We start from the raw sequence: 25,608 nt of genomic DNA on the forward strand, positions 1-25,608 counted from the left end.
TATGTCATGTGATGTGACATGAAGTATGTGATGTGATGTGACATGAAGTATGTCATGTGATGTGACATGAAGTATGTGATGTGATGTGACATGAAGTATGTGATGATGTGATATGAAGTATGTCATGTGATGTGACATGAAGTATGTGATGTGATGTGACATGAAGTATGTGATGATGTGATATGCTCTCATTGCTATGATATGCTATGATATGATGTGATATGACATGAAGTATGTCATGTGATGTGACATGAAGTATGTCATGTGATGTGATATGCTCTCATTGCTATGATATGCTGTGATGTGATATTAAAGTACTACATATGATATATTCCACACATCTAGAAAAGGCCAATGGATTTCACTACTATTAGTGAGTTTTTGAAGTGTATTAACATAATACTTACCTGATAGATAGCCAGATACTGTGATGCAGTAGGTGGGTCAAACTGACCACACACTTCTACCATCTCTAAGGCTGCTGCAGACACTATCTCCTAGACATAACAATACAAATGATAACAGAAATTTAACATTGGGTCTCACCTCAAATCTAACCTAGCTGTGTTTTTGATAAATTGAATAATTGAATATAACATGTTCACAATTTTCTCAAAATTAGCAATGCCCTTAAAATTTTATTTTTTTACATGAAAAATTACTAAATGTTTGCTCTGTTACCTTACTCAAGAAAATATTCAGTTAAAATCAAGAGAGAGAAAACAGGAGTCATCACAAGATGTCAAACTGATATCAATATTACAAATTTTTGGATTCAAAATGGCCTTGGATACTGTGTGATAAATTGATTTCCTTGATAGTAAACCCAACAAATATCTATTATTATTTCTACATGACAAGGAACAAGTTTTCATTTTGCAATGTTTGATATTACCGTAGAATGTGCCTTGGAAAAAACTCTGTAAATTTTTTGCTGTTACTTAGTTCAAGAAAACTCCTGACAAATTTTTGAAATAAATAAATTTAGTTATTTTAGAATCCAATATGATGACAGATTAATGTCTTAACTTTAGTGGAAAATAACAGTTTGGTGATTTCCTTGAAAACAAGATGAACCCAAAAATGTGTTTATTATTTCAAAGGGCCTGGATCAAACTCTCATACTGTGATGTTTGGAGAGATTTAAACAATTTTGATCTTAGGGAAATTAGTCTCTGAAATGCATCATGTGAGTGAGTTCTATTTATGTTTCCCTTTGAAAATGTCAAACCAATACTTTGTAAAATAAGATCTCACAAACAAGAAATGCTGTCAACTTACAGTAAGACCTTTCTGTAATGCAAGTTGTACACACTGACTTAGTACTTCACTTGCTTGAGCCAAATAGTGATCACATAATGCTTGGTCACTCTGAAAAAATCAAAACACATAATATTTGTAAGTAAAATTCTACAAAATGAAAGTTATTCACATTTGATATTGTTGATTGTTAATTACCTCACTTCTATAATCAATATAAATGTATAGTATAGATACTTCATAATTCTAAAATTGGCACCGACTAATTAATACCAATAGTCTATACCAATGATTAACAAAGGTTAGAACACACATTCCAGTGCAAAGTTTTTAGCATTGAACTTTCAATCTGTCTTGGCTGATGGTCCTCATCATTAGAATGACAAATTCCATAGTTATAGCTGACCACTAGGTGGCGGTATGATCAGCTAATTGTAGGTCAGCTGTAACTATGGAATTTGTCATTCTGATGAGGATCATCAACCAAGATAGGTTGAAAACTCAAGACAAAAACTTTGAACTGATTGACAATGTGCATTATAACTTTTGTAAATCATTTTATCTACCAAGCTGATGAACATTTTTGGTCAGTACATGTATATACCTACTTGACAATACCATAATTAAAGATGTATTTCTGTGTCTTAGGGTTCTTGAGTTAAGGTTTTTAATCAGTCTACTAAATGCAGATTTACTGGGTCAATTATTAGGGAGGTTTAGCTGCATGTAGTTACCAAAGTCATGCATCTTCTATAACATAACTTCATGTGACAACTGCAAGGTGCTCTCACAGCCAAAGCAAGTCATACCTTGATTTTTTCTGCCATCTTGGTATATTTACTAGGTTGGTTATTATCAGCATCTACATCCCCAGTCTCCTCCGTTGGTTCACCATCACCATCTACACTACCATCACCAGCTATTGTAGCTGGTACTGTCTTATCAGCTGTAGTGGCTTGTTGGCCATCACTAGCTGTCAGATTCTGTAAATATCAAGAAAGTGACAAACAAGTCTGAGATTTGGCTGGATGATAAAAAATGGCATTTGTATGCCAAATATATTTCAAAGGGCTAATTTTCAAAGTTCAAATAAATTGATGAAAAGCTATCATTTTGGTAATAAATGGGACCTTCCTAGTAGGTGGATGTTGATAGTAGATATTGTACCTGGGTACTAATCAATTGCCAAAGACTAAAATTATTGATCACACCTTTCATCTAAAATATTTACACCCAACCTGCTAGCGGTTTTATCACTTGCAATGTACAGGTTCACTGTCTGATTCAGGTTTATGTCCTCATATTGTTCAACTATTGAAATGACAGAAAACATCACAAAACAAAGATTATCAAACAACGACTTAGTCTGAATGTCATATCTTACCATGTCATATACATCCCACTGTGCTGCAGGATCTGGAGCTATATGAACTCCTAACATACGTAGGCATCTACCAAGGTTGTATAAACTCTGAAAAGTAAACAAAACAAAATGTTTTTCTTCCTACAATGCAATTGTTGACTGAGTTTTAATCAGGTTGTCTTGCTTTTTATCTCTGTCTCTTAGCTTGATCACTGACCCAGTGAATAGTTACAAATCCATGTGTCGGTAGACGGAACTATGGAATCTGAAGTAACCTTGCATGGTAAGTTTTTCATTGTGAACACCTAGTATTTTTACAGCACATGTTCAAAGTTCACCATTGTTAGTCAGTCAGTCACTGAATATTGAATTCATCATAAAACTAGAGATGACAGATCAAATGTCTACCAACAATGCTTTAACTAACTGTTGTCTATAATCTCTTGGGAAAAAAAAATAAAACAGAAATTTTACCTTAGCTTTGAGTTCACTTATTGTACCAGATAAGTTATGGGCACTGGTTAACTGTAACAATGCAGTCTCTCCTAAGGAACTGAAGAAAAAATAGAAAGAAAATTAGGAATATACAATATCAATGTTAATTTACTAGGGAATTGATAAAAAACCCTGAAATATACAACATCAGTGTTGATTTCTTGTGAGAAAGTACACAACAAAATGAAATTAACACATGGCTAATTAGCTAATATGTTATCAACTGTCATGTACAGAAATGTGAAATCATAGCAACACCAACATCATTATGTTGTCGTATAAGTTGTCTTTTTCAACAGTTCCTGATTGTTCTATGATATAAAACACACACATGTATGTTGTAGCATTCACTAACCTTGCCATCTCTTGCCACTCCTTCTCTACAGCGGTAAAGTTTGGTGTTGCCGACACAAACTCCTCAACAGTCTATAAACAATAATAACCAAAGCCACACCATTACACATCAATAACATTAATCCAAAGACTTAACAATATCAATATATTCATCTACTCTTATGTTGCATGTCATCAATTTCTTTCCTGTGTACTTGTACATGAGGTGTGGTATGGACGAAATACATGTAAGTACATGTTATTTCTCAAATGCCGTTCCATATCTTGCTGCGAGAGGTCATTTTTCTGGTAATAACTGTGAGCTGGAGGCAAGTTACTATAAGTTCCATATAGGATTGCACACACACCTTGATAATGGAGGCTTTCCTGGCTTCTGATAATTGTTGTTGTCTCTTCTCATTAGCATAGATAACAAACATATCAATCAACAGTTCTGAGTATGCTATCTTGATATCAGCCACCTCACGCTGTAATGGTAGGCTTATGGTACGCATCTATTACACAAGAAAAGAAAAATGAAAAAAACCAAACTAAGTATGAACTGCCTAAAACATTAGATAACATATTTCTTGTCTGATAAGACTCATCAGTATCTATGGCAACCTAAAGTGTACAATGTGTATTATACCATGCACGAGTCATTTAGAACAAAAAATATAAAATTTCAAAAAAATATGAAATATGTTAAGACCCCTTAGGTCACTAGTATTTTTCTTGGCTGAATAAAGAAATATATAGGGGAATGACATCTAAGTATTTTTTGATAGTTTGCTGCATATTGACAACTTACACAAAAGACTTACAGGTTTTGTATATCTACTAAAATGTTCAGATGGGATGCCACTGAGGTTAGATTTTATGCCGTTGTCTTTGTTGTTATACAGTTCTAATTTGTTGCACAAATGATGGTCAATCACAACTGATTTCTTTACCATCATTCATCATTTAAATCAGCTCACATTAAAAGTCGAGCAGTTAGATGCTCTGGCAATTCAGCTAACTTGAAATAGCACCAGTGGTGCTGTCTAGGGCTTGCCAGCACCAGAGATACTGTCACCCTTGCCTTTTGTTAGGCAACCTTTTGAGTGCAGATCTGAGGGCTTACTGCAAGACTAACACTTCTAGGTCGCCATAAAAAATAATAATAATAATAATGATCTTTATATGTCCGAATAAATCCAGAAATCTTGATATAAGATTGAATTAAAAGGAGTCTGTCTTAATATTGTCAAACCTGTTTCAATGTTTTTAGGAACCAAATTATTGATTTTAATAGCTATGTCTGTTTACTGTAGTGATGGGCTACTGATATTTATTTGATATGGTTGCATAACTGTCAGATACTCTGGACGTCACTTAAAACATACCTCTTGAAATGATGACAATGTTATAATATCTTGTAACATTTCATCTCCAACGCCAACAGCTTTTTGTAAGATCATCTTTGCTTGTAACAAGAAACCATGTTGTTGCTCCTTCTCCAGACTATCACAGGCAAATAATCGTAGCACACCAGCATGTTGTTGTAGTACCTTGATGGCTTCTCTGTGGTAGCCATTCTGGAGGAGTTGGTCTGCACTTTTTTGGAGTCTCTGTAATCAGATATTGATGTATTAGTACATAGGCCAAGTGAACTAATATCACAGAACCCCCATGATGCATGAATGCAAATGTGACATACTTGGGGTATTTCCACAAGTGCTTGCAGTGTTCGTTGTGTTCATACTTTCATAAGCATAGCGAGTAAAAGTGCAGCAGAAAACACTGCAAGCACGAGTGCAAATACCCCTGAGTACTCACACTGGAACTCACATGGCATGATTTTCTGTTATTATTAAAATATGTTAATCCAAAACAGTAAATTCTTGTAAAATTGACACTGTGTGATTACATGCTATTGTGCACAACGAACAATCACACCCTCATTTGCATATCATAGGTATGCAATAATTTTTTAAGAATTTGCACATTGCAATGTCATTTATGAAAACTTCTATAACCTCGTCTTTTGGGGTTCAATCTAAATTTAATTCTCACAACTCCACGATTTGTTAAATTTTCATAATACTCATAGATGTACTTTAAACAGAAGAAAAGCACTGATTCTAAGCTACATCAAGTCTGTATATGAACATATGTACAGTCCTTACCTGACAGGCTGTCATTAGTTCCTTATTGGCTTTACTCTTCATGGTATCACCACTTTCATCCAGTACATGGCTTACTTGGATAGAGGCATACCTAGAGAGAAAAGACAATAGCAGTCATCTATGGTTAGTGCTGGGTAGCATACAGATTAGATTTCAATACATTTACCATAGAAGCCAGTTAACAAAAAAAATGGTAGAATAGAAATTGATATTGGACTCTATAAGTAGAAATGAAGTTACCTTTCTGGGGTCTAGTGTGAACCAACTACATGTACTTCAATACACTCACGGCATGTCAGAAATATGAACAAGATCTTCAATAAACACTTCTTATAATACATACTTCAAACCATACAACACCATCAGAAACCAAGTCATATGCCAAAAAGATCAGACTTTTAACTATATAGGAATACCGTGGCATCTACATCTTTTAAATATGTAGACTTTGACATAGAATACATACATTGATGAGACTATAATATCATTCAGTATCTGCTCAAAGGAGCACCAATGACAGAAAGGAACACTTACAGCTGTGGGGAAACCTTTGAAACCTACAGGATCCTAGGACACACCTTTACACCAGACAACTCAAAAGTCTGATGCATAATTTCATAAATACTGGTTCAGAAAAATATGCGAATCTATTGAAATCCATGAACATTGACCGTCCCTAAACCAAGATTGTGGTTACAATAGTCTACTGTCAGATGACTCATCTATGGCATCACCTGACCAGATTGCTTAGTGTCATTATGCTGAAGACATCTGAAAGATTCAGACTAAAGCTATTGTAATGTAGTTGCTTCAAACTAGACTCCAAGAAGGTAATGTTATTCCTAGTAACAGAAACAGAATGATGTCTGATTCGGCAAAAATCTTACTGAGATAAGATGATCATCTCTATGGTTTACTAAATGGTGTACACTTACTTTGCTTCTAACATAGCTTGTACATATACAATAGTTGACATCTTATTGGGTCTTAACGGTGCAATCTCACTAAATACTACAATAGCTCTAAGTAAAATGGCCCTGGCTTTGTTATATCGATCTTTACTCTCCATATCACCAAGGGTGGCTTCTACTAAGAGTAGAGTTGATTTCAGCCAAAACAACTCATCACATGGTAGTTTCTGAAATAAAAATGTAAAAACAGGTGAATATTGTGAAATAACACAAATAGGCTGAAAATACTATAAATTGCTGCTCTTCATAAACTGGTTACCACCACCACCAACAAGGGTGGACAGAAGTTATGTTTTCACTCTGTCTGTCTGTCTGTCTGTCTGTCTGTCTGTCTGTCTGTCTGTCTGTCTGTTTGTCTGTCTGTCTGCCTGTTTGTCTGTCTGTCTGTTAGCTGGGTATCATGTAAATATTGCTGATGAGACTAGGATCAAATATATATAAATGTTTGTGTAGATCTGATTCCAGATCTGGAATTTAGTAAAGATTTGAGTGAAGCCATGATAGCATTCCTAGCATCAGCCACTAAGGCTCAAATCCTTGAGGGCGCCCTTCCTTGGTTTTGTTTTGGATACTTCATTCCTCAGTTTTGGAGTAAGTAATTTTGCTATGCACTCTACCGATCACCCTCTAGTTTCATAATTGAAGAACAAAACCATATTGAATGGAAGTACAAAAGATTGACAACAAACTCTTGCAGTATAACAGTTACTGTAAAACAGCTAGTTGCATGATGTCAGTTACTGACCTGTGCCTCTGTCAAGAGTTCAATGACCTGACCATGATTGGCTTCTTGATAGGACAGCTGAGCTAGGGTTTGGAGAATGATGGCCTTCAGAGGTTTGTCATCAAACGCCTCAGCTGATAACAAGGCTTCATGTAACATCTGACGACCTACTTGGTAATGACCCTGTCAAAAGTACAATTATGAAGAATATTAAAACACAATCAAAGGAAAACATTTCATGGTTATTAAAACTACTTCAAAATATGAATAATATGTATTTTGTTATATATGACATTAATAATAATCATTATTTATACTGGATAGTGCATATCAGTGCTTGTCTCCCAAGAAGTCTATTGAGAGCTGTCCCTTATAATTCATTTTTTTTTTTTTTTATTTTTCACCAAAAAGGATGACAGAACTTATGGGTTCAATGTAGCAAAGGAGAAAAGTAGAGTGCCTGGGAACGCTTGCGTTGTTGGTTAGTCAAACTGAACGACATTCTTTTAACTTAATACAGCATGGCAAATTTAAGTAAAACCCTGACCTGAGCTTGAATCCCAACCACAGTGTTACAAAGCAAGACATGGTTTAACTGCTAGGCCACCAACAATATGTAAATTTACTGTGGTATTAATGACAAACAAACTATTGTTTTTTAAACCCACCAAATATCTTTCTGATTAATGTAAAAGGTTGGCTGAAATAAAACTGATTAATTTATACTTACAAGTTGGATCAGGACTTTAGCTCCCTCTGTCCACATTTCTCTCAGATTTAGACCACTCAGGTGTTTACTTAAACCTTTGACAGATTCCTTCAGATTTGTCTGTAAATAGTAATGATAATAATAAAATAACTAGATTAAATATACACATTGACCCGGGATAGTTCCCTGCTTCAATTATTACCATAATGTACATTAATGTAGAAAGTGCCCCTGAAAGAAACTCTAAACTTAAATATAAAATGAACAAAACCTTGGGTCACCACACAAATTTTTGAAATAAAGTTCAAAATTATATAAAAATTTAGTCATTTTAGAATCCAATATGGCTGCCAAATACTGAGTTAACTCTTATGGGAAAATCAAAGATTGATGATTTTCTTGAAAACAAGATGGTGAACCCATAGATTTCTTTTATTGTTCAAAAGAACCAGGAACAAACCTTTGATTCATAAGGCAAAGTTTAGAGAGAATTGAAGAACTTTGATTTTCATGGAAATTTGTCCCCAAGACTACCTTTATAAGATAAATTTATACACTTTGTAGATTTCATGCTTAATACAATGTAGTATATTATTATACTGTACCTTTTGGTCTGGAGGTGTGAAAACCCTAGATTTTTTGAATTTCTTGGAACTATCTTCAAAAGTGATGTGTTTCTGGGACTCTTGGACCCTTTTTTCTTCCTTTGTAACTTGGACCTGTTTTTCTTTCCATTTGGCAATCTCCTCTCTTGATCTGAAAGAAAAAAATGGGAAATCACTGTCATGGTCATAGTGGATATGGACTTAAAATTGGAATTCAAACTAATACTAGTGATCTATCACATGCACAAATTTTGTTAGTGGTATTCTTACAGTGACAATTACAGTTATATAATGATGATGAAGCAGTCATTAGTCTGTCATTTAAAAAAAAAAAAGTTTTGAAATTTCTATCTTCAAAAATGGAGTCATTCCTTACACACCACCCAATATATGGCAACTGCTTCTCATCAAATCAATGAGTACACTATAGTGACAAGATAATACTAGACAGTAACAAACCTGGCTTGTTCCTCTTCACTGATAGAGATATCACCTATCAATATTTCATGATATTTGACAGCTGTTGGAAGATTCAGTTCTTGACACATCTCCATAGACCTAGTGTTCATCAAAATATAAGCCATTCAAATCCACTTGCATCATTTGACTGTATAATTTTAATTCTAAATTCAGTTATTACCAATACACACACACACACACACACACACACACACACACACACACACACACACACACACACACACACCGTTTGATTATTTTATTGAAAAGTTTAAAGCAAAAGTAGGAATTCATTGCACATTTTTTCAGCGCAGCCAGCCAGCCAGCTAGTTAGTTAGTCAGCTAGTTAGTTAGTCAGTCAGTCAGTCAACTAGTTAGTTAGTCAGTCAATTGATAGTTTATTAGTTCCTTAATCAACCAGTCAATAGGCAGTATGTCAGCCAGCCAGGTAGTTAATTAGTCAGTCAGCTAGTTATTCAGTCAGTCAGTCACTCAATCACTCAGCCAGTCAGCCAGCCAGCTAGCTAATTAACCGGTCAATCAATAGTTTATTAGTTCATCAGTCAACCAGCCAACAGGCAGTAAGTCAGCCAGCTCGTGGGGCAAACAGTCAGTAAGGCACTTGAGCACTAAGCCAGCCAGCTAGCCAGATGGACCAACCCACAAGCCCTTAAGTCTGTGGACAAGTCAAGGAGGCACTTGGCTGTCTGCCTCTCAATTAATAAACAAGTACATCAACTGAAATAAAACCACTACATTATGTCAAGGATAAAGTACACTAATCTCTCAAATGTAAAGACCAGTTTTGTTCAACTTATATCATTTGAGAAATATTATACAAGTCTACTGTAGAAATAACTAAAATGACTTGAAAGTTAACTGATTGGTGAATCACTGACGACAACAATACATTATCATAAATGAAACTGAAAACCTAGTAATACAGTATTAGAGATACATACTTGAGATGATAGATAGTGGCCATAGTCTTGGATTCCACAGTGTCATGTGCAATAGTTTCAGCCAATGCAAGGACAGGTAGACACAGGTGAGTAAATCCTAACTCATGTAACTCTGTGTTTAGTTCATCCAGATAGTACATTGTTAACATCTGTAAAGAAAACATTATATGTTTGTAAAGAATATGAATAGAGATTTTAGGGAATGTATGGTTACAGGGTGTGGTGTGGGGGTGGAGATGAGGTGGGGTTATGGCAGAGACAGCTTTTCAACCATATGAATTTATTTCCAAGATACCAAATACTGGTCTAAAATCCTAATATCTAGTAAATGCTTTCACATGGTAATAATTCTAAAAAAAACCCACCTTTTTTTAGCATTTTGAAATCTAATCTATATATATTGTAATTCTTTACTTAATTTCTTCACATAACTAATCGCATTCTAAAGGAGTAAAGTATCTGAATTTGATGTATATATTTTGGTTGGCTTGTCTTTGGTTTGTTGGTTGTGATGCTTTCTGAATATGTACCGGTATGAAATGGTTAGAATATTACAGCAATACTTACGGGTTTCAGTAAGTTTTCTTTGTTCAAACCCTGGGCACTATGGTCTTCCTTGAAAGCTTCCCTTATCTGAAAAGACAAGTAACAAATTAAATTATAACACAAGTATTTATTTCTTCTTCAAAAGTTTTTGACATCACAGGGATCGGTTTGGAGTTATGATGTGTGGAAATTTATTATAGTCAGCTTTTACTCTATACATAACTGGTATGAGTTCAATCAGTTATTAAAGTCAACAAAAACTATCCCTTAATTTTACCCAGCTGTATCACTACTTACACCCTGCAAGGAAATAACTATTACTAGGTTTGTGATGACTTTAATAATCTTATACAGTACATTGGTAACATGGATTGTTTTCTCCCTAAAGATGCTAACTAGAAAATATAACAGGTGATAATATTCTTGGTTTGCCAAGGTAATAATTGCCAGTGTTCTGTACCACCATTCTTGCTACCTAGGCCACCATGTTCAATTTGCAGAGTACAACATGTACTTGGAAATGCTACATAATGTGTGATATAAATGCATTAACATTAACTGTACCATTACAGACCATGTGGAAGGCTACAATCTTGGTAAACATTTGCCACTAGTGCATGGCTTCCTTATAGTATCATGAAATATACACACCAGGTCAGTAAAAAACACTTAACTACATGTACATGTAGTACAGTACATTAGTTCATCTTGAAAAGGCAAAGCATTACTCATAAGTAATTAGAACCCTTGGTCGTGATCCAAGAATTAATAATTTCAATGAGAATAAATGTTCATGGACTCTGAGTTCATACTTAGTAATGAAATTTCTACTCACAGAGTCAAAAATAACAAAATAAAAAAAATTTTGGATTCGCTTCCAAGAATTTTGTTGACTCTGTGAGCAGAAATTTTATTACTAATTAACAATTTCTACTTCCTTATGGTATGGTTATCATAAAAGTATAAATAAAAATACTGGGTGATTACAATGACGTCTCACCTCATCAGGAACATCATAGCTAGCCCAGTCTTCTGGATGTCCAGGCATAGCATCCAGTGGTCCCTTTCTCTTAGGTCTATCTCTGTCTCTAGGTGTTTCTGTTTCTTTACCCTTGCCATCTTTACCTTTCTTTCCCTTAGCTGAACCTTTGGATTGAGTAGCCTGCTCTGTTGCTTGTCTGGTAGCCAGCTCTTTCATCACCTTTCCAGCTGACGGCAAGCACACCTATGGAAGAAGATATCGATGGTGTGAAAATCAGCATTTTCAGTTACAATAACACAGCTGTACAAATAGGCACTTTTAGACTTAAAATGATTTGAACTTGCAACTTTTTGTTAACATCCTTGTCAATAAGCATAGCTTGAATACTGGAGGCCTACATACTCAACAGTTGTGGTCCTCACCTACTTGCTCCTGAATAGCACTCCTAGTGTCCAAACTATACAATCTTTTGTCTTTTTCATAAGTGTAATATTGAAGGGTATTCTTACCTGCCATAGTCTAACGATATATCCATATGCTGCAATACAATAGTCAGCATGGTAGATTGATGATTTGCCAGCCATCTTTGCTAACATGATATGACCTCTAATAAGACAGTCTAATTGTTTGACATTGATCAGATCTCTTACAGTCAGTGCAGTGTTAGCTACTGGTACACCAATGACAGCTTTTCCCTTTACTGGTATAAAATCACCAATATTAACTTCATCTTCACTTTCACTAGTTTCTGTGTGAGTCTTAGTGTCAACTACAGTAGATGGCACTGCAGAACCTGGTCTCGATACTTTCTTTCCCTTCTTGGAACTTCTCTTTCTTTTAGCTGTGAAAACAAGAAAATAAAAAACAACATTTTTCATATGTCTACTTCAGATCATAGGTGTTATCATTCAAAATGAAGATGATGTTGGCTATTAATCGTTACAATTGCAACTAAGACTGTGAATGAAGAAGCAGACTCCTTCTTTTTCATCAATGGTGGCCATCCAACAATGTTGACAAAAGCAATGTGGGAGTTCACCAGCATGTTTTCAAGAAAATCAACAATCTCCTTTTAATTTTTTCCCATTGTGTTAACACAGTATTTGGCAGCTATTTTGGATTCTAAAATTGGTTCATTTCAAAATGTGCATGTTGAACCCTGATTGTAACAGGGAAAGAGTTATAGTGTTGCTATAGTTTAGTTACAGTTTTGTTTTGAATACAGTAACAGCAAGAGTTTAAATTCTGAGGCATATACTATGTTAGCTTTAGTCTGACGATGCTCTCACTATGTTAACTTGACTTTCGTCAAAAGTCAGCCATGACCTACCTGATCCAGCAGACTTGGCAACTTCTACTTTCATGTTTAATAAGATATCCATAGCCCACTCCACCTGATCTAGACAGTCTTGTAGTGGAAACTCATTGACAAATAACCATTCAGAGAATTCTAACAGATAATCTACCTTCTGCCAGTCACTAGCACTGGACTGTAAATCAATAAATTGATAAAAAAAATAACTTAAAAAGAAGATATGAACAAACATGATTCTTTACTTTTCACAAAGAGATTGTTTTAAACTACATACAGCTTGAGTTTGACAACCTACATGTATATATGATCTATTTCCTTCATGTACATTTATTCAAACAGATCTCTACAAAGCCGTGAGAAATGAGGGACTTTTAAAGTCACTCACTTGCCGCTTGGGGCACACGTCATGCACCTTTTACAAAGGGATGATAGTCACGAGTCTGACAGCCCAACTACATGGGTGTTAGCAAGATAACCAATCAGCATCTCGGATGCTGTCACATGATTAGAAAACAACCTATCAGCAAGATGATTGATATCAAAACAAGTATATAGAAACAGATCAGTGACTGTGGAGTACTGTAACATTTAGCATTAGTAGACCAATCAACTGTAAACTTGTATGTGTTGTCCAATCAGTTTCAACTTTGTATATTCCAATATACCAATCAGTTTAAACCATGCATATATTAAGTAATCAGCTTTATCAGTAATTTGCATGAAAATAGTATTGATACATTTAATAGTATAAAAAAGACTAAAACAATACAAATCAACTAATTCACATGTACAAACTGTAGCCATAAAATCAATGATAAATCTAACCAAATATCATATCATAATGTAACTTACAGATAATGCTTCAATAGCCATCTGATAAGATGTTAGTTGTTCTAGTTGGTCCTTTGAACACAGTGCTACCTTACGCCACATGTGAGCCACATAGTCTTCACTCTCATCCTGTCAAAGAATTAAGAAATAAAAGAGGGTTTCATCAATAAGCTATAGTTCACATCATCACTTTCTTATATTACAAGACCATGTTATTATATGAGAAAGTTTGACTTTTCAAATCAAGAGCTACACCTATGGGTTGAAAGGTTACAAAGTTAGAATGACCTGTTTGTAATCTGCACTTGGCCAGTACAATCGTTGTCAATCAATCATTGATTGCTAAAAGTGTTTACGCAAGAGTTGAACCATAATTCTGATTGGCTGAAGTCTTTGGGCAGGATTTTAATAATTGTTTTTGCTTCAAATTTAGAACATATTATGGTATGTGACAGATTTCATTCATGAGCTTAGAAGTGGCAAATACCCTAGCTTAGGGGCAGTAAGGAAGTATTTTTGAGTTGTTCCAGGCCATCATATAGTCTTTGTCAGGGGTAATAATTATCAAGTGATTTGTAACCATCTTATGGGAATTAAAGCTATTCAAAATATCGATCATTATACCATGAACAAGCCAGGTTTACCAAAAAATACGGAATATATACTCTGCTCGTTCTACATCATGACAATGTGTGTCTATGTCTCGACAATTCATTTTTACATACTGACCTTAAACTTGGCAATGTCCATATGTAGATTTCTTCCAAGTTTAGCTTTCACCATCACTCGATGTTTGAAGATCAACCTACAAGTTTGAATGAATGAATCATATAATGTGAAATAGAAATTTCTAGATATCATTTGAATTCTTACAACTATATTCTTGGCAAAATAATAGTCTGAGTCCAAGTGCGTAATATGGCTACATGTGTTCAGCTAAAACAGTTTTTCATTTATATGTATGATCATCTATTTACAGCAAAGCTCTTACTCAAGGTAGGATAGGTTTGTGGTTACATGTACAATAGCAGACGTTTGCAAATCATGAAATTAGAGTGGTTTAGATGCACATTAGAATGCATACATGTACGGGAGCATTACTGTGCAGGCCCTTTTGACGTGTTATCGTCTGATATAGAGTTTGTGGGTTGCTACGAATCACTTGACTATAATAATACTATGTGTATAGAACACATGTAAATATGTGCATCTAAACCTCTCTAATCACTACTCTCACCTCTTCTTCATAAGTAATTTCACTAAGGGTCATGCTGTGACTTGTGTGAGTCAGGTTAAAGGGACATGCTACTCGAGGAAATACGGTAGATGTATTTTCATAAACTATGGGTTCTGGAAAGTAATTTTATGATTTCACATCACATAAATTTCACATGATTACCAAGAAACATCAAATTTAAACTGTTTTTTTATATCTAACCACAAAGCCATATTGAAGTACTACTACTATATACAAAGCATTTCTCCAGACTCTGTAGGGGAAACTGGAGAGAGTGAGAAATCAAGTCTGGATAACAAAGACTAGATCTTGACAAGCTGAGAAGGGTTTTTAAAAAGTTATCCTATGTCTAGTACAAATGTATATACCTTATGTCAAGATAGTGTACACAGTGTAATCATAATTACACACACTTTATCATATTTTTGGTTCTTTGTATCTGTTTTTTCAAAAATATATGTTTATTAATATCATTATTATGAATCTGTTTTTACACTTACAGTCTATGTTTTGTTCTTGGCATGTCAGCTACTGCTTTATCCATGGCAACCAGACCTTCCTCCATTTGACCCTGTGTGTAACCAAAACATGAAGATATGATCTGTTAAAACAATGTACAAAAAAACCAGACAGAAACAGACAGAGATAGACAGACTATCGGTCAGACAGAGACAGACAGACATTTGTTATAGTATGATGTGTATACAAGACAGAATATGACACAAAATTTAACCACTCAGGACAAAATTCAGACACCATGTGACAAAAAACCCCCAAAAACATGGAGGTACTATATGCAATCCAGTTTGCATTTGGACAAAATAACATTTCACTTTGTTATATACATAATGTATTAATTACAATAATAAAATGACAAAAAAAAATTGTGCAGTATGTTTTGGTGTATTAACTGTTCCCCTGCAAATAATATTCAAGAGTGAAAATATGTAATATAATAATTATAAATTAAAGTTTATATAGACTAAACAATTGATTATTACAGAATAGTAAACAGAAACTGCTTCAATATGGATTACGTTATCAATATGTTGTTCCATGGGAACGCATCAGACTACAATAAACTTTTTAAAAAATTGTTTGTGTGACAGAACTTAGTTGATTTGAAGTTTGGTCAGAGACAGTGTTGAACATCTCTCATTTACTGACCTTATCGGCATATGATTGGAAGAGAACACCGTACATAGCAGCACGTAATGTTAGATCATCATCCGGATCACTTGGTGTCCTAGACAACGATGATGATGCTACTGATATAGATGGTAGACTAGGTGCTGGTGCTGCTTCTACTGTAGTCTCCTCATCTTCCTCTTTCTTCTCCTGGAAGTAGTAAATAACAGGAATACTTAGAACTTAAATTACAACACATCTAGTTCATATAGCCCTCAGTGATTGGCTTAGATTGTATCACATGATATGGACTATTGACCCACAGTAACTTTAATTTGCATATAGGGGGCACTATTCGAGTTCTGTTTTCCCTAGGGCAATATTCCTGTAGCACGGAAATCTTATTGGGGCTTTGCTTTCAGTATAGAAAGAATACATGCCTAAGAATGTGATGTGTTATAAAACGTTTATTGCCTTGCCTTAATCGGGCACTAGTAGACACCATATTACCCCTCATGCTGTTATGAAGAAACTATTTCCTTCAGCTTTCAGCCTTAGGCAATGTTTTGCTACATAACAGCTCTCTTGGTAATAGACGTCTACTTGTGCCCTCAGAGTCATAGCCAGGCAATAAGTGTATATTAATGCCTACTTTGGGAAATAAATCTACTTTTTTCTTTGCAATACTTTGTAAATCACAGCACAACTAGCGAACACCTGAGATCAAAAATCTGTTCTTAAATATTTGTACATGAGAAGCAGTCTTCCAGTTATGACAAAACTGAGATCAAGTGGAGCAAGTATTGACTGTATAACAGTGCCCTCTATGGCAGAAAAAGTGTATATTGAATATCAACAAGGAATGGCGATGTAAGTTGTAACAGTGCCCTCTATGGCGGACAGACAGTTAAGTTAACCTACCACTTTCTTAACTTTGCCAACTGTAGCAGTAATACAATCTAGTATGATGGTTAGTGGTTGTCTCAGTAGTTGTCTTTCAATGGGTTCGCTGACCAGTGGTAAGGCAGAGTTCCAATAATGCCTAGCTGCAGTGATGACAAGTTTATAATTGTCAGCATACTTTCCATATCTAGTAGGAGATAAAAGAATCTTCCAATATAAGATGTACAGTTGGCTATTAGTAAATATTGTCAACCCATACCGATGTATCCCTCTTTCAATGTACAAAATTAATGCAACAAAATTTAGCCTCTGTACGGTTGGCTGGTGGACCTGACAAGTGTTCTCTTCACAAAGTCTGTAAACTTAGTAATTTTGGCCATGCCCGATTATCTATGATGTTATCTAATCAGCATAAATTTAGCATATCATATGTTGATGTTTATTTGCACATAGCTCACATTTCCTTATACAACCAACTACATCTGGATAATTTGACACTATCAATATTATAATGTAGGCATCATGTGGCTTATTCAACCAATCAATTTCTGCGCATGATATCCATGTACCAAGTTTGCAAGCTGTGAGGAGAAAAAATGTGTCAGGTGATCATCCAGCTGTGTCAGGTGACCATCCAGCTGACTACAGACACTAACAAATATCAATGACTACATGAAAGTTTCCACAGTACATTTTCAACTGAACTACAGGTACTGAAAACTACTGCAGGCAACTATGAATTCTTTTGGGTTTCAAAATAGATGTTCCAGCAATTGAGTGCATCTTGGGACCTTTATGTTTAGAATCCTTCACCAATATGCAATAATCTAATATAAATATCTGAAATTTTCCACTTTCATGTTTCTCACCTAGCGGCATTGACAAATGCTTCTAATGCAGCTCTTCTGACAGCATTCTTTCCCTGCATGTTATCCATCAAACTCTGTCCCATTAGACAGCTAGCATAGCTTAACATCTCCTGTTGAACCATGTACTTGTGACTTCATCAAGAAAAGACATAGGTGAAAGTACAGTTAGTTGAAGAGTACAAGATTAGTCCAACTATAGTTACATAAATTTCACTTTGTTGTTGTATGAAGCGCCAGGGTTTAAAGTTACATAAATAGTCTGGTCAAAAAAGTAACCAAAAGGTATACTGAAATGGTTTTTATTTATCCATTTGAGACTAGTGACTTTTTTTTTAAACCAAAATACCTATGTGTGTGAAAATGGAGTTACTATCACAGTAATGGTTAATTCTGGGTAAAATGTGTACAATTTAACCTTAATTGAACCGTAATTAATTTGATAACTTTGGATATTTTGAGCACACTATTGTTTGGGACTTCAATCATATTGTGATACGACTTAGAGCATCATTTGTAATGGCTTTATAGTTTTGACGTTAAGCCCACCTGTCCATTTTCTTCATTTTAGGAGCAGCGTTGTTCCTTTCAGCATCAAAGTCCAGTGCTTTACCAGAGCATTTCATAACAAGCTGATGGTTTCTGGCTGCAAATGCCAACTCAGTTAGTCTTGTCCAGATCTGTAATTCCACCAAGGGATCTGACCAGGTACAATTACCAACCATGGTAGCAGTCTAAACAAACAAACAAACAAACAAACAAAAAACAACAAAATGATTAATGTTTCATTTATTTTATAGCAGTAGTAATGAGAACAAAAATGGATTGGATAGTCTTCATTTAAAAAAATAATACTAAACTTTCAGGAATGTCAAATCAAGCCATTTCAATGAGCAAACCCCTTTTTGCTATGCACGTTTATAGGTATCACTATTCTGTATCTCACAATCCATCAGCATTTCTAGACGTTGTTATGCTTACCTCAGCCAATGGAGGTCCTTCTTTAAAGTCTGATAAACCTTTACCATTCAATGACAGCATTTCAGAAGCCACCAGACATCTTGTCATAGGACGTTGACCCTCACCGTTACTCTGTCATGGTAAAAAAGTCACAAACATAGTTAAAACGTAGGTTTGCAGTAGGCTAGACATTTAGGACAATGTCAGATGAACTATCAGTAAGCTATTAAACACAGACACAGTACTATTATTATGAATTAATATAAGCTATAGTTGATGTAATTATGTAGGACGGTATTTCTGATAGCAAATTAACCTCAAGTGGTGACACATTCAACTTCGTTCAGCGTTTACACTCTCTTGACTACAGGAGGATTGCATCCACATAACCAAGGCATCTCTATATCACATGTAACTAATATGAGTGGTTTTAGTCTGTTTGTTTGGACTGACTCTTTCTCTACTCAATCAAACAACTGTTTTTCACACCTAAATTGTAATCTCACTCTGAACTTGGCTTTTAACTTGTATTCAATTCTAAAGTGAGTCAGAAACACATTTCTGTATTCTTTCTGAGATTCCTCATTTGTGTTTTATATTTGAAATGTATCAATCCCATATCCTGGCTACTTCATTTGTTGATAAACCTTTTAGGAATCTCAATAATAAAACCAAAATGATAAAATATGAACTTACATCATCTTCACATCCAAGTGATCTGTGGATTTGTTGACTGATCAGTTGTTTACTTCTCACCCACATTTGTAGTAATGGGTGACGTACAGCTACAGGAACAATGTCCATTATTCTGGTGCCATTGGTTACATCTATGGCATATTCACATACCTAGTACAGTAAATAGGACATATACATGTAATACCAGACATTAAAGGGGAACAGTCTGTAATGCTATGGTCTTTGGCAGTTACTGGTACGGTTGTTTCACTCACATCATTCCACTTACTAAATCATACTGAATCCTGTCTAAAAGCTGATAGAACTCTCAGGCTTACCAGATATTCAGATATGATATAGAATAATATTATGACATAATTTTTTGGTTATCAAAAAATTGAAAAATGTGACAAACTCAATGATCAAGCTTCTTAGTGCATACTCAATTTTGTCTACCATCCTGTATTGATGTCAATTTGTTAAGTGACACAAAATACATTTTGAAAACATTGAATGAACAAAATAAACTGCAAGCTCCTTCTCTGACAGTTTGCAAGAATAGTTCTATAAATTAATTCAGGACACATTCTCTGATATAGTTTAAACTGTAAAGGGAAAGAATGTAATTTTTCTTGATTATATGTAAGCAGCAGGGCTGACTCTTAAAGATGACCAGACCAGTATTCCGAGAGACAATCATTAGACAAGTCACCTCCATAAACTAATTTAAAATAAATTTGACCTTGTATACATTCCTTTAATCATTCATTTATCATGTTTGCTAATAGTTTATAGGAATGCCAACCACAAAGAATGTTTTTAGTCTAATCACCTCTACAGCTTTCTTGATATCAGGAGTACCATCTGGATCGACAGTCAAACTCTGTACTTTAGATTTAGGACTGGCAATAGATTTGGGTTTTTTGGGAGATGCTGGTTTCTCAGATGTCGTCTTGATAGGTGATTCCACATCTCTTGGTACAGCTGCTGGTATCCATGGTTTGACATAGCCATATGCCAATGCTGTACACAGCTGAACCAATAATATAGTCTCCCTAAACATAAACAATCAAGTTGAATTTAATGAAAGACTATCCTAAAAATACACATTGAAAATACAGTTACTGTAGTTACAACATTTAGTAGTTTCTTGAAAAATGCATTTTTGTATACTAGGTGACTTACTTTGTATTTGCATAATATGTAAAACATCAAATGTGTCAACAAAAAAAGTGATTTTCCCTTGATTTCACTTTGTTTTACAACGTTTATGTTCAAAGTAGTGACAATTTAGGTGCTGTGATGGATATGAAAAAGCTAAGGCATAAAAACCTGTTCATCAATTATTTTCTGCCATGGAAATAAAAGAAATATCGTATTAATTGTACAGTCTAATGTACCCCCTCTTTCTTGAAAGACTAAAGGTGTTTTCAAATTTCTCTTTTAAAAGTTTTTTATGCATTTTCACTCACTAGACTTGTTAAAGTATAGACAGACAGAACACTGCAAACATTTGTGTAAATACCCTGAATATGCCACATTTGCCCTTGTATAGAGTGTTGTCATCATATTACTTACCCTGCATGTCCAACCACCTTCAGAGCATCCAACAATGTAGAGAACGGAGCAATGAGTTCTCTATGTCTGTTATCAGTCAGTACATGGTTATTATAATTCCAGACATAGGCAGCAGCACTGCATACAATCCAGGGTTCATTGAGTTCAACACCAAGTTCTGCACCTCGTAGGAAACCTCTAGTAGTGTTTGTACACAGAGACTGTATCCACTCACTGCAAATAACAAGTTTCAATCCCTTATACACTGACTATTTTTTCCTTGTGGGAGAGTGTTAAAACACACCTATACAGTTGATAAATTTTCATAATTTTTATAATTTACTAATAATAAATGTAAAAAATTAAAAAATCTCTCAATTGTAAGAAATCCTGAATTCAGTAGGTACAGACATAGAGAGTCTTTCAAAGGCCATTACACATTTAAGGTTTTCAAAGTAACAGTAATCAAACAGTCACCGTGATAAAACTAGAAATACGGATTTATTCTGTAAATATCTAACAAGTAAATCATCCCTCAGAGAACTCAAAAGCAAAGAATAAAACAAAGACACTGATGTACCCAAAATTCTTTTGTATACTTCAGTTTGATAGTCATCAGATATGCATGGCTGAGTTATTTCTGTTTGTTGACAAACACGATGTGTTGTGATCACTATGTATAAGCTCATCCCAAGTTCAAACCATGACATTGAATTGTCTCATTTTAACAAAACAATGTCAGAGTTCACTTTGGGAGAAGTCTTGTGTAGTTGATGTAAATTTCTGCTTAGAGACAAAGTTTTGTCTGAGTGTCTCTAGTTACTGGCAACATTTTCATAGTTTGGGACCCCAAGACTCACATGTGTGGTTAGGACTATTGTATACAGACAGTTAGAGACAGCTTACCAGTAAGTGATCCAATCGGGGTCATCTTCAGGTTTCTTGGGTATATAGCCTTTAGGATGTTTACTGGTATCTTTGGGTGGAATTGGTTTGTTATTGAGTTCTACACCCTCTGAACGTAACAGATGTATCAGTGCCTACAATGTCAAGTTATATATAAACATACAAAATTGTCATTACTTTCCCCGAATTTTTCTTTGATATTACTGGCACTGGTATAATTGTTATTCTCCAATATTTTTCTTCAATTCAGTCAGAAAATATTCATGACCTTAGGGTTTGTCACTATGAGTCACTTGGGACTCCTAGGTCTGACTCACTTGTATTTTCCTTGGCTGAACAAAGAAAAATGTTTGGGAATAACATCTAAATATCTACTTGTGAACTGAGTTGTTAAAGTTAGCATATATGTCAACTATTTGTCAGAGAAAATTATAAACATAATTATGTGGAGTTATGATGGTTGAATGGTGAAAGTTACAAGATATCAACTAGCTGGTTCAAGCATTGCTGTCACCAGTTTGTCCATTGAGTAAGATTACAATGATGACAGTGTACCCACTAAACCAAGTGAATCAATTGGATCCTGGTAGGACAGACATTACTATGTTAAGGATCTTTTCCTTTGTGTTTTACATCAGCTGCAATGGATGTATGGCTCCCCAGTAAGTTGAAGTAATGTAGGGCTGTTGTACCATTATAGGTCGATGCCAGGGGTGATAATTTTCGAGCACTTTGAGCGCAGTGTTGGAAAGCACATATACAAACAAATACTCAGAATTTAATGTACATGTAATCTAATTTAGCTTAATTTGTTAGTAATCTGGCCTGAGATATACACTGTCATGCACTTTTGTTTTTCAGTTAAAAAATAATCATCAGTCGGCTAGCACGGTAGAGATTCCATTACTTGACACTTTTATTACAATACTTACCACCATATTTTTTACAAGTAATTACTTTTTTGATACCTTGATGAATCAAAACTGTAATGAAATGACTAAAATCTTACCTCTGAATTCAAGAAATGTATCTCAGCCAGCATTCTGAGTAAATCTTTATCAGAGTGGGGAATATTTAGATCAGTGGGTGGTACTTCAGTTGATTTCTTTTTCTTACTTGGTGCTGGTGTAATGTCACTACCCTCTGTACCTTCCTGTTGTTGGTTGCTGGCCTGACTCACCCTGACAAAATCAATGGTAATAATTATCACTACCGTTATTTTTCCATGTTACTTTCATGAGTGCTTGATGAATTAAAACTCCAGTGAAATGACTCAAATCATGGTATACTATAACCACTGAAGAGATGTTCATGTTTCTATGAATAGTCATGTCACTGCAGACTACAGAAAACTACTACAAAAATTCATATTCACTAATCCTACATCATGTGACCTCTCTGAAATAGAGTTATAAAAATATAAAAACTGTCCACTTTTAGCCAAATTTGCCAATTTTGTAACTTAATTTTCAGACACAATGCACACTCTCTGAAAAAGATCAAATCAGCTTAACTGTTGGTTCCCTGTAATAGGTTGGACATTTTTCAACAAAATAAAATACTGAAGGTTTGCATACTGTAGTTCAGACAGAAATATGTTAAATATGTAAGAGTTTTTTTAAAATAGTTTTGTTTATTTCATGACTTGTAGTAAATGTAATAATGTCCTGCATATGAAATTCTTATTTCCTTATACTGTATAAATTAAATGTGATGAAAGTGACTTACATTTCAGCTCTTGGTGTCATCTTTATAGGGACATTCCATCTGTTATCATCATATAGAAGGCAATACCTAGATGCCACTCTGCATACATCCCATACTTGTTGTTTACGGGCTGTCTTAGCAAGATCTGCCCACAGTCTAGCTCTGTAGGGAAAGAAGGAAAATACTAATGGTTAACTATTGAACACTTTGCCACTGACATGCAGTCTTATCTTTCATTCTTACTGGTACACCACCATACAACTGTGTTTATGAATCCAGGATCATGTTTGACAGTTAGTGTTCTACTTTGCTGCACTTGTTGTAACTACAGTATTATTTTTTTGATAAGACAACCCAACCAACAACACACGTTCAATAAAAATTGATAAAAATACCAATAATTAGATGTTAATGTTGTATCCAGAAATAGTACAGCAACAGGTCAAATCGTGATTGCATGCCATTGGGGGGACCTTTCTTTTAGTGCAGAACCAAAATTCAATTCATAGGATTTATTTTACCATATTACGTTTACAATTACAGCTAGTACTCAAATACATGTATGTTCAGCATGTACGATATTATGAGTAAGTCATATCTAACAAAACAGTTTCCAAAAAAGTTTCAGTTGCAGCTAGTGCAGCAATACATGTCAAGGTAATAAATCTACATAACATCATTCTTGATGAGTGTTTGTCCTGTAAGAGATGGTATGATACTTACCGTTCTCTAGCATTCTCATTACCAAGTCTTATTAGATGACCATCTGTCTTACTTAACATCTTCTGGAAGTGTTTAGCTTTGGCTCCAAGTTTTGATATCTTAGTTTGGACACCACGCCCACCACCATCTAAACAAAACAGAAAGACATTCCGTGATTAAAATACATACACGTATGCTTACATGGCTACTATCCAATGATTCTCTCTAGATTTTTACATTGTGTATGATTACATGTACTTCTATTCTTGTTTTTTGAGAGTTGTACTCCAGTGTGAGACAGTATCGAGCATAACTATATTTCATATTATAAAAGGTGTTGAAGAAAAAAATAGAACACAAAAAGTGCCAAATATTTGGTGTTGTTAGTTTTTAAAAAGGGAATTAAAATGTGACTAAAGCTATGAAAAACAATTTGTTTACATCTTTAAGCTGTGCACCTTTCCAAAAAAGAGATTACGTAAAAATCAAGTTTTTTTTAGTAGTGGACATTTCTTCTATCTCCTGGGGCTCTTTGTGGATGTGAATTGCCCCTAAGAAATATAGCGAATCATTGGCCTTTTAAACTCTACAAAGTTACTTACCTTTCACAGACTCACTTTCACTGTCTAACACCAACAAGAAGGCATCAGGTGACAATGCTTCACCAGCTCTCATCAATAAAGCTCTCTTCATACGAATTGTACCTGATTCAGAACTCTTACGAGCCTATATGTATATGTAAACAATAGAATATAATTATGAATCACACTTTTGTCAACTGATTCTTACTCAGAAAGGACAAAACAATAGTTTTGATTGAAAAATCAACATCTTCCATTTTTGCATGTGTAAGTAAGTCGACACTCACTATATGAATTTGCCATCCCGCTGTTTTTTTTCACAATGCAAGAGAAGAGAATGCCCTTGGTTGATGTCAATCTGAACTTTGACATGATTGATTAGCTGCTGCTATTCTATTTTCATCATATAGAGTACAACATACCAGTCATCTGATTCACACATATATGCCATGGGATACCAATGCCATGCTATAAAACCTAGCTAGTAACTGAGGATGCTGAAAAAATGTTTTTAGTCTGAAATGTCCATGATTTAAGAAAGCCATAACTAAACTCTGACATCATTCAAATAAGTGAAACATTTAACGTGTTGGTGGGAACTTTGGTTAGTGTAAATGTGTGCATAGTAATCGCAATCAGACACGTCATTGCCTTTCAGCA

The 25,608-nt window shown here is 34.8% G+C and overlaps 1 protein-coding gene across 3 annotated transcripts in view; it reads right to left on the minus strand.

Annotated features, from left to right (window-relative positions):
- Positions 1-25,608, minus strand: part of LOC144446157 (cilia- and flagella-associated protein 46-like) — a 59,855-nt gene that overhangs the window by 15,529 nt on the left and 18,718 nt on the right. For all 3 annotated transcript variants that reach the window (XM_078135889.1, XM_078135887.1, XM_078135886.1), the window contains 35 exons: positions 24,970-25,093; positions 24,389-24,515; positions 23,687-23,827; positions 22,968-23,139; positions 21,959-22,092; positions 21,074-21,286; positions 20,328-20,550; positions 19,517-19,666; positions 18,842-18,952; positions 18,410-18,594; positions 17,864-17,995; positions 17,013-17,181; positions 16,131-16,301; positions 15,464-15,534; positions 14,456-14,531; positions 13,748-13,855; positions 12,911-13,070; positions 12,090-12,421; positions 11,599-11,823; positions 10,620-10,685; positions 10,053-10,201; positions 9,091-9,189; positions 8,632-8,782; positions 8,048-8,146; positions 7,339-7,500; positions 6,558-6,760; positions 5,623-5,713; positions 4,840-5,064; positions 3,820-3,966; positions 3,474-3,544; positions 3,098-3,176; positions 2,645-2,731; positions 2,070-2,243; positions 1,282-1,371; positions 408-497 (listed from right to left, as the gene is read on the minus strand). In XM_078135889.1, the coding sequence (XP_077992015.1) occupies positions 408-497; positions 1,282-1,371; positions 2,070-2,243; positions 2,645-2,731; positions 3,098-3,176; positions 3,474-3,544; positions 3,820-3,966; positions 4,840-5,064; positions 5,623-5,713; positions 6,558-6,760; positions 7,339-7,500; positions 8,048-8,146; positions 8,632-8,782; positions 9,091-9,189; positions 10,053-10,201; positions 10,620-10,685; positions 11,599-11,823; positions 12,090-12,421; positions 12,911-13,070; positions 13,748-13,855; positions 14,456-14,531; positions 15,464-15,534; positions 16,131-16,301; positions 17,013-17,181; positions 17,864-17,995; positions 18,410-18,594; positions 18,842-18,952; positions 19,517-19,666; positions 20,328-20,550; positions 21,074-21,286; positions 21,959-22,092; positions 22,968-23,139; positions 23,687-23,827; positions 24,389-24,515; positions 24,970-25,093 (5,007 nt within the window). The remainder of the gene's footprint in view (positions 1-407; positions 498-1,281; positions 1,372-2,069; positions 2,244-2,644; positions 2,732-3,097; positions 3,177-3,473; positions 3,545-3,819; positions 3,967-4,839; positions 5,065-5,622; positions 5,714-6,557; positions 6,761-7,338; positions 7,501-8,047; positions 8,147-8,631; positions 8,783-9,090; positions 9,190-10,052; positions 10,202-10,619; positions 10,686-11,598; positions 11,824-12,089; positions 12,422-12,910; positions 13,071-13,747; positions 13,856-14,455; positions 14,532-15,463; positions 15,535-16,130; positions 16,302-17,012; positions 17,182-17,863; positions 17,996-18,409; positions 18,595-18,841; positions 18,953-19,516; positions 19,667-20,327; positions 20,551-21,073; positions 21,287-21,958; positions 22,093-22,967; positions 23,140-23,686; positions 23,828-24,388; positions 24,516-24,969; positions 25,094-25,608) is intronic.

The sequence above is a fragment of the Glandiceps talaboti genome, chromosome 15 (genome assembly GCF_964340395.1).
Source record: "Glandiceps talaboti chromosome 15, keGlaTala1.1, whole genome shotgun sequence".
NCBI classification, from domain to species: domain Eukaryota; kingdom Metazoa; phylum Hemichordata; class Enteropneusta; family Spengelidae; genus Glandiceps; species Glandiceps talaboti.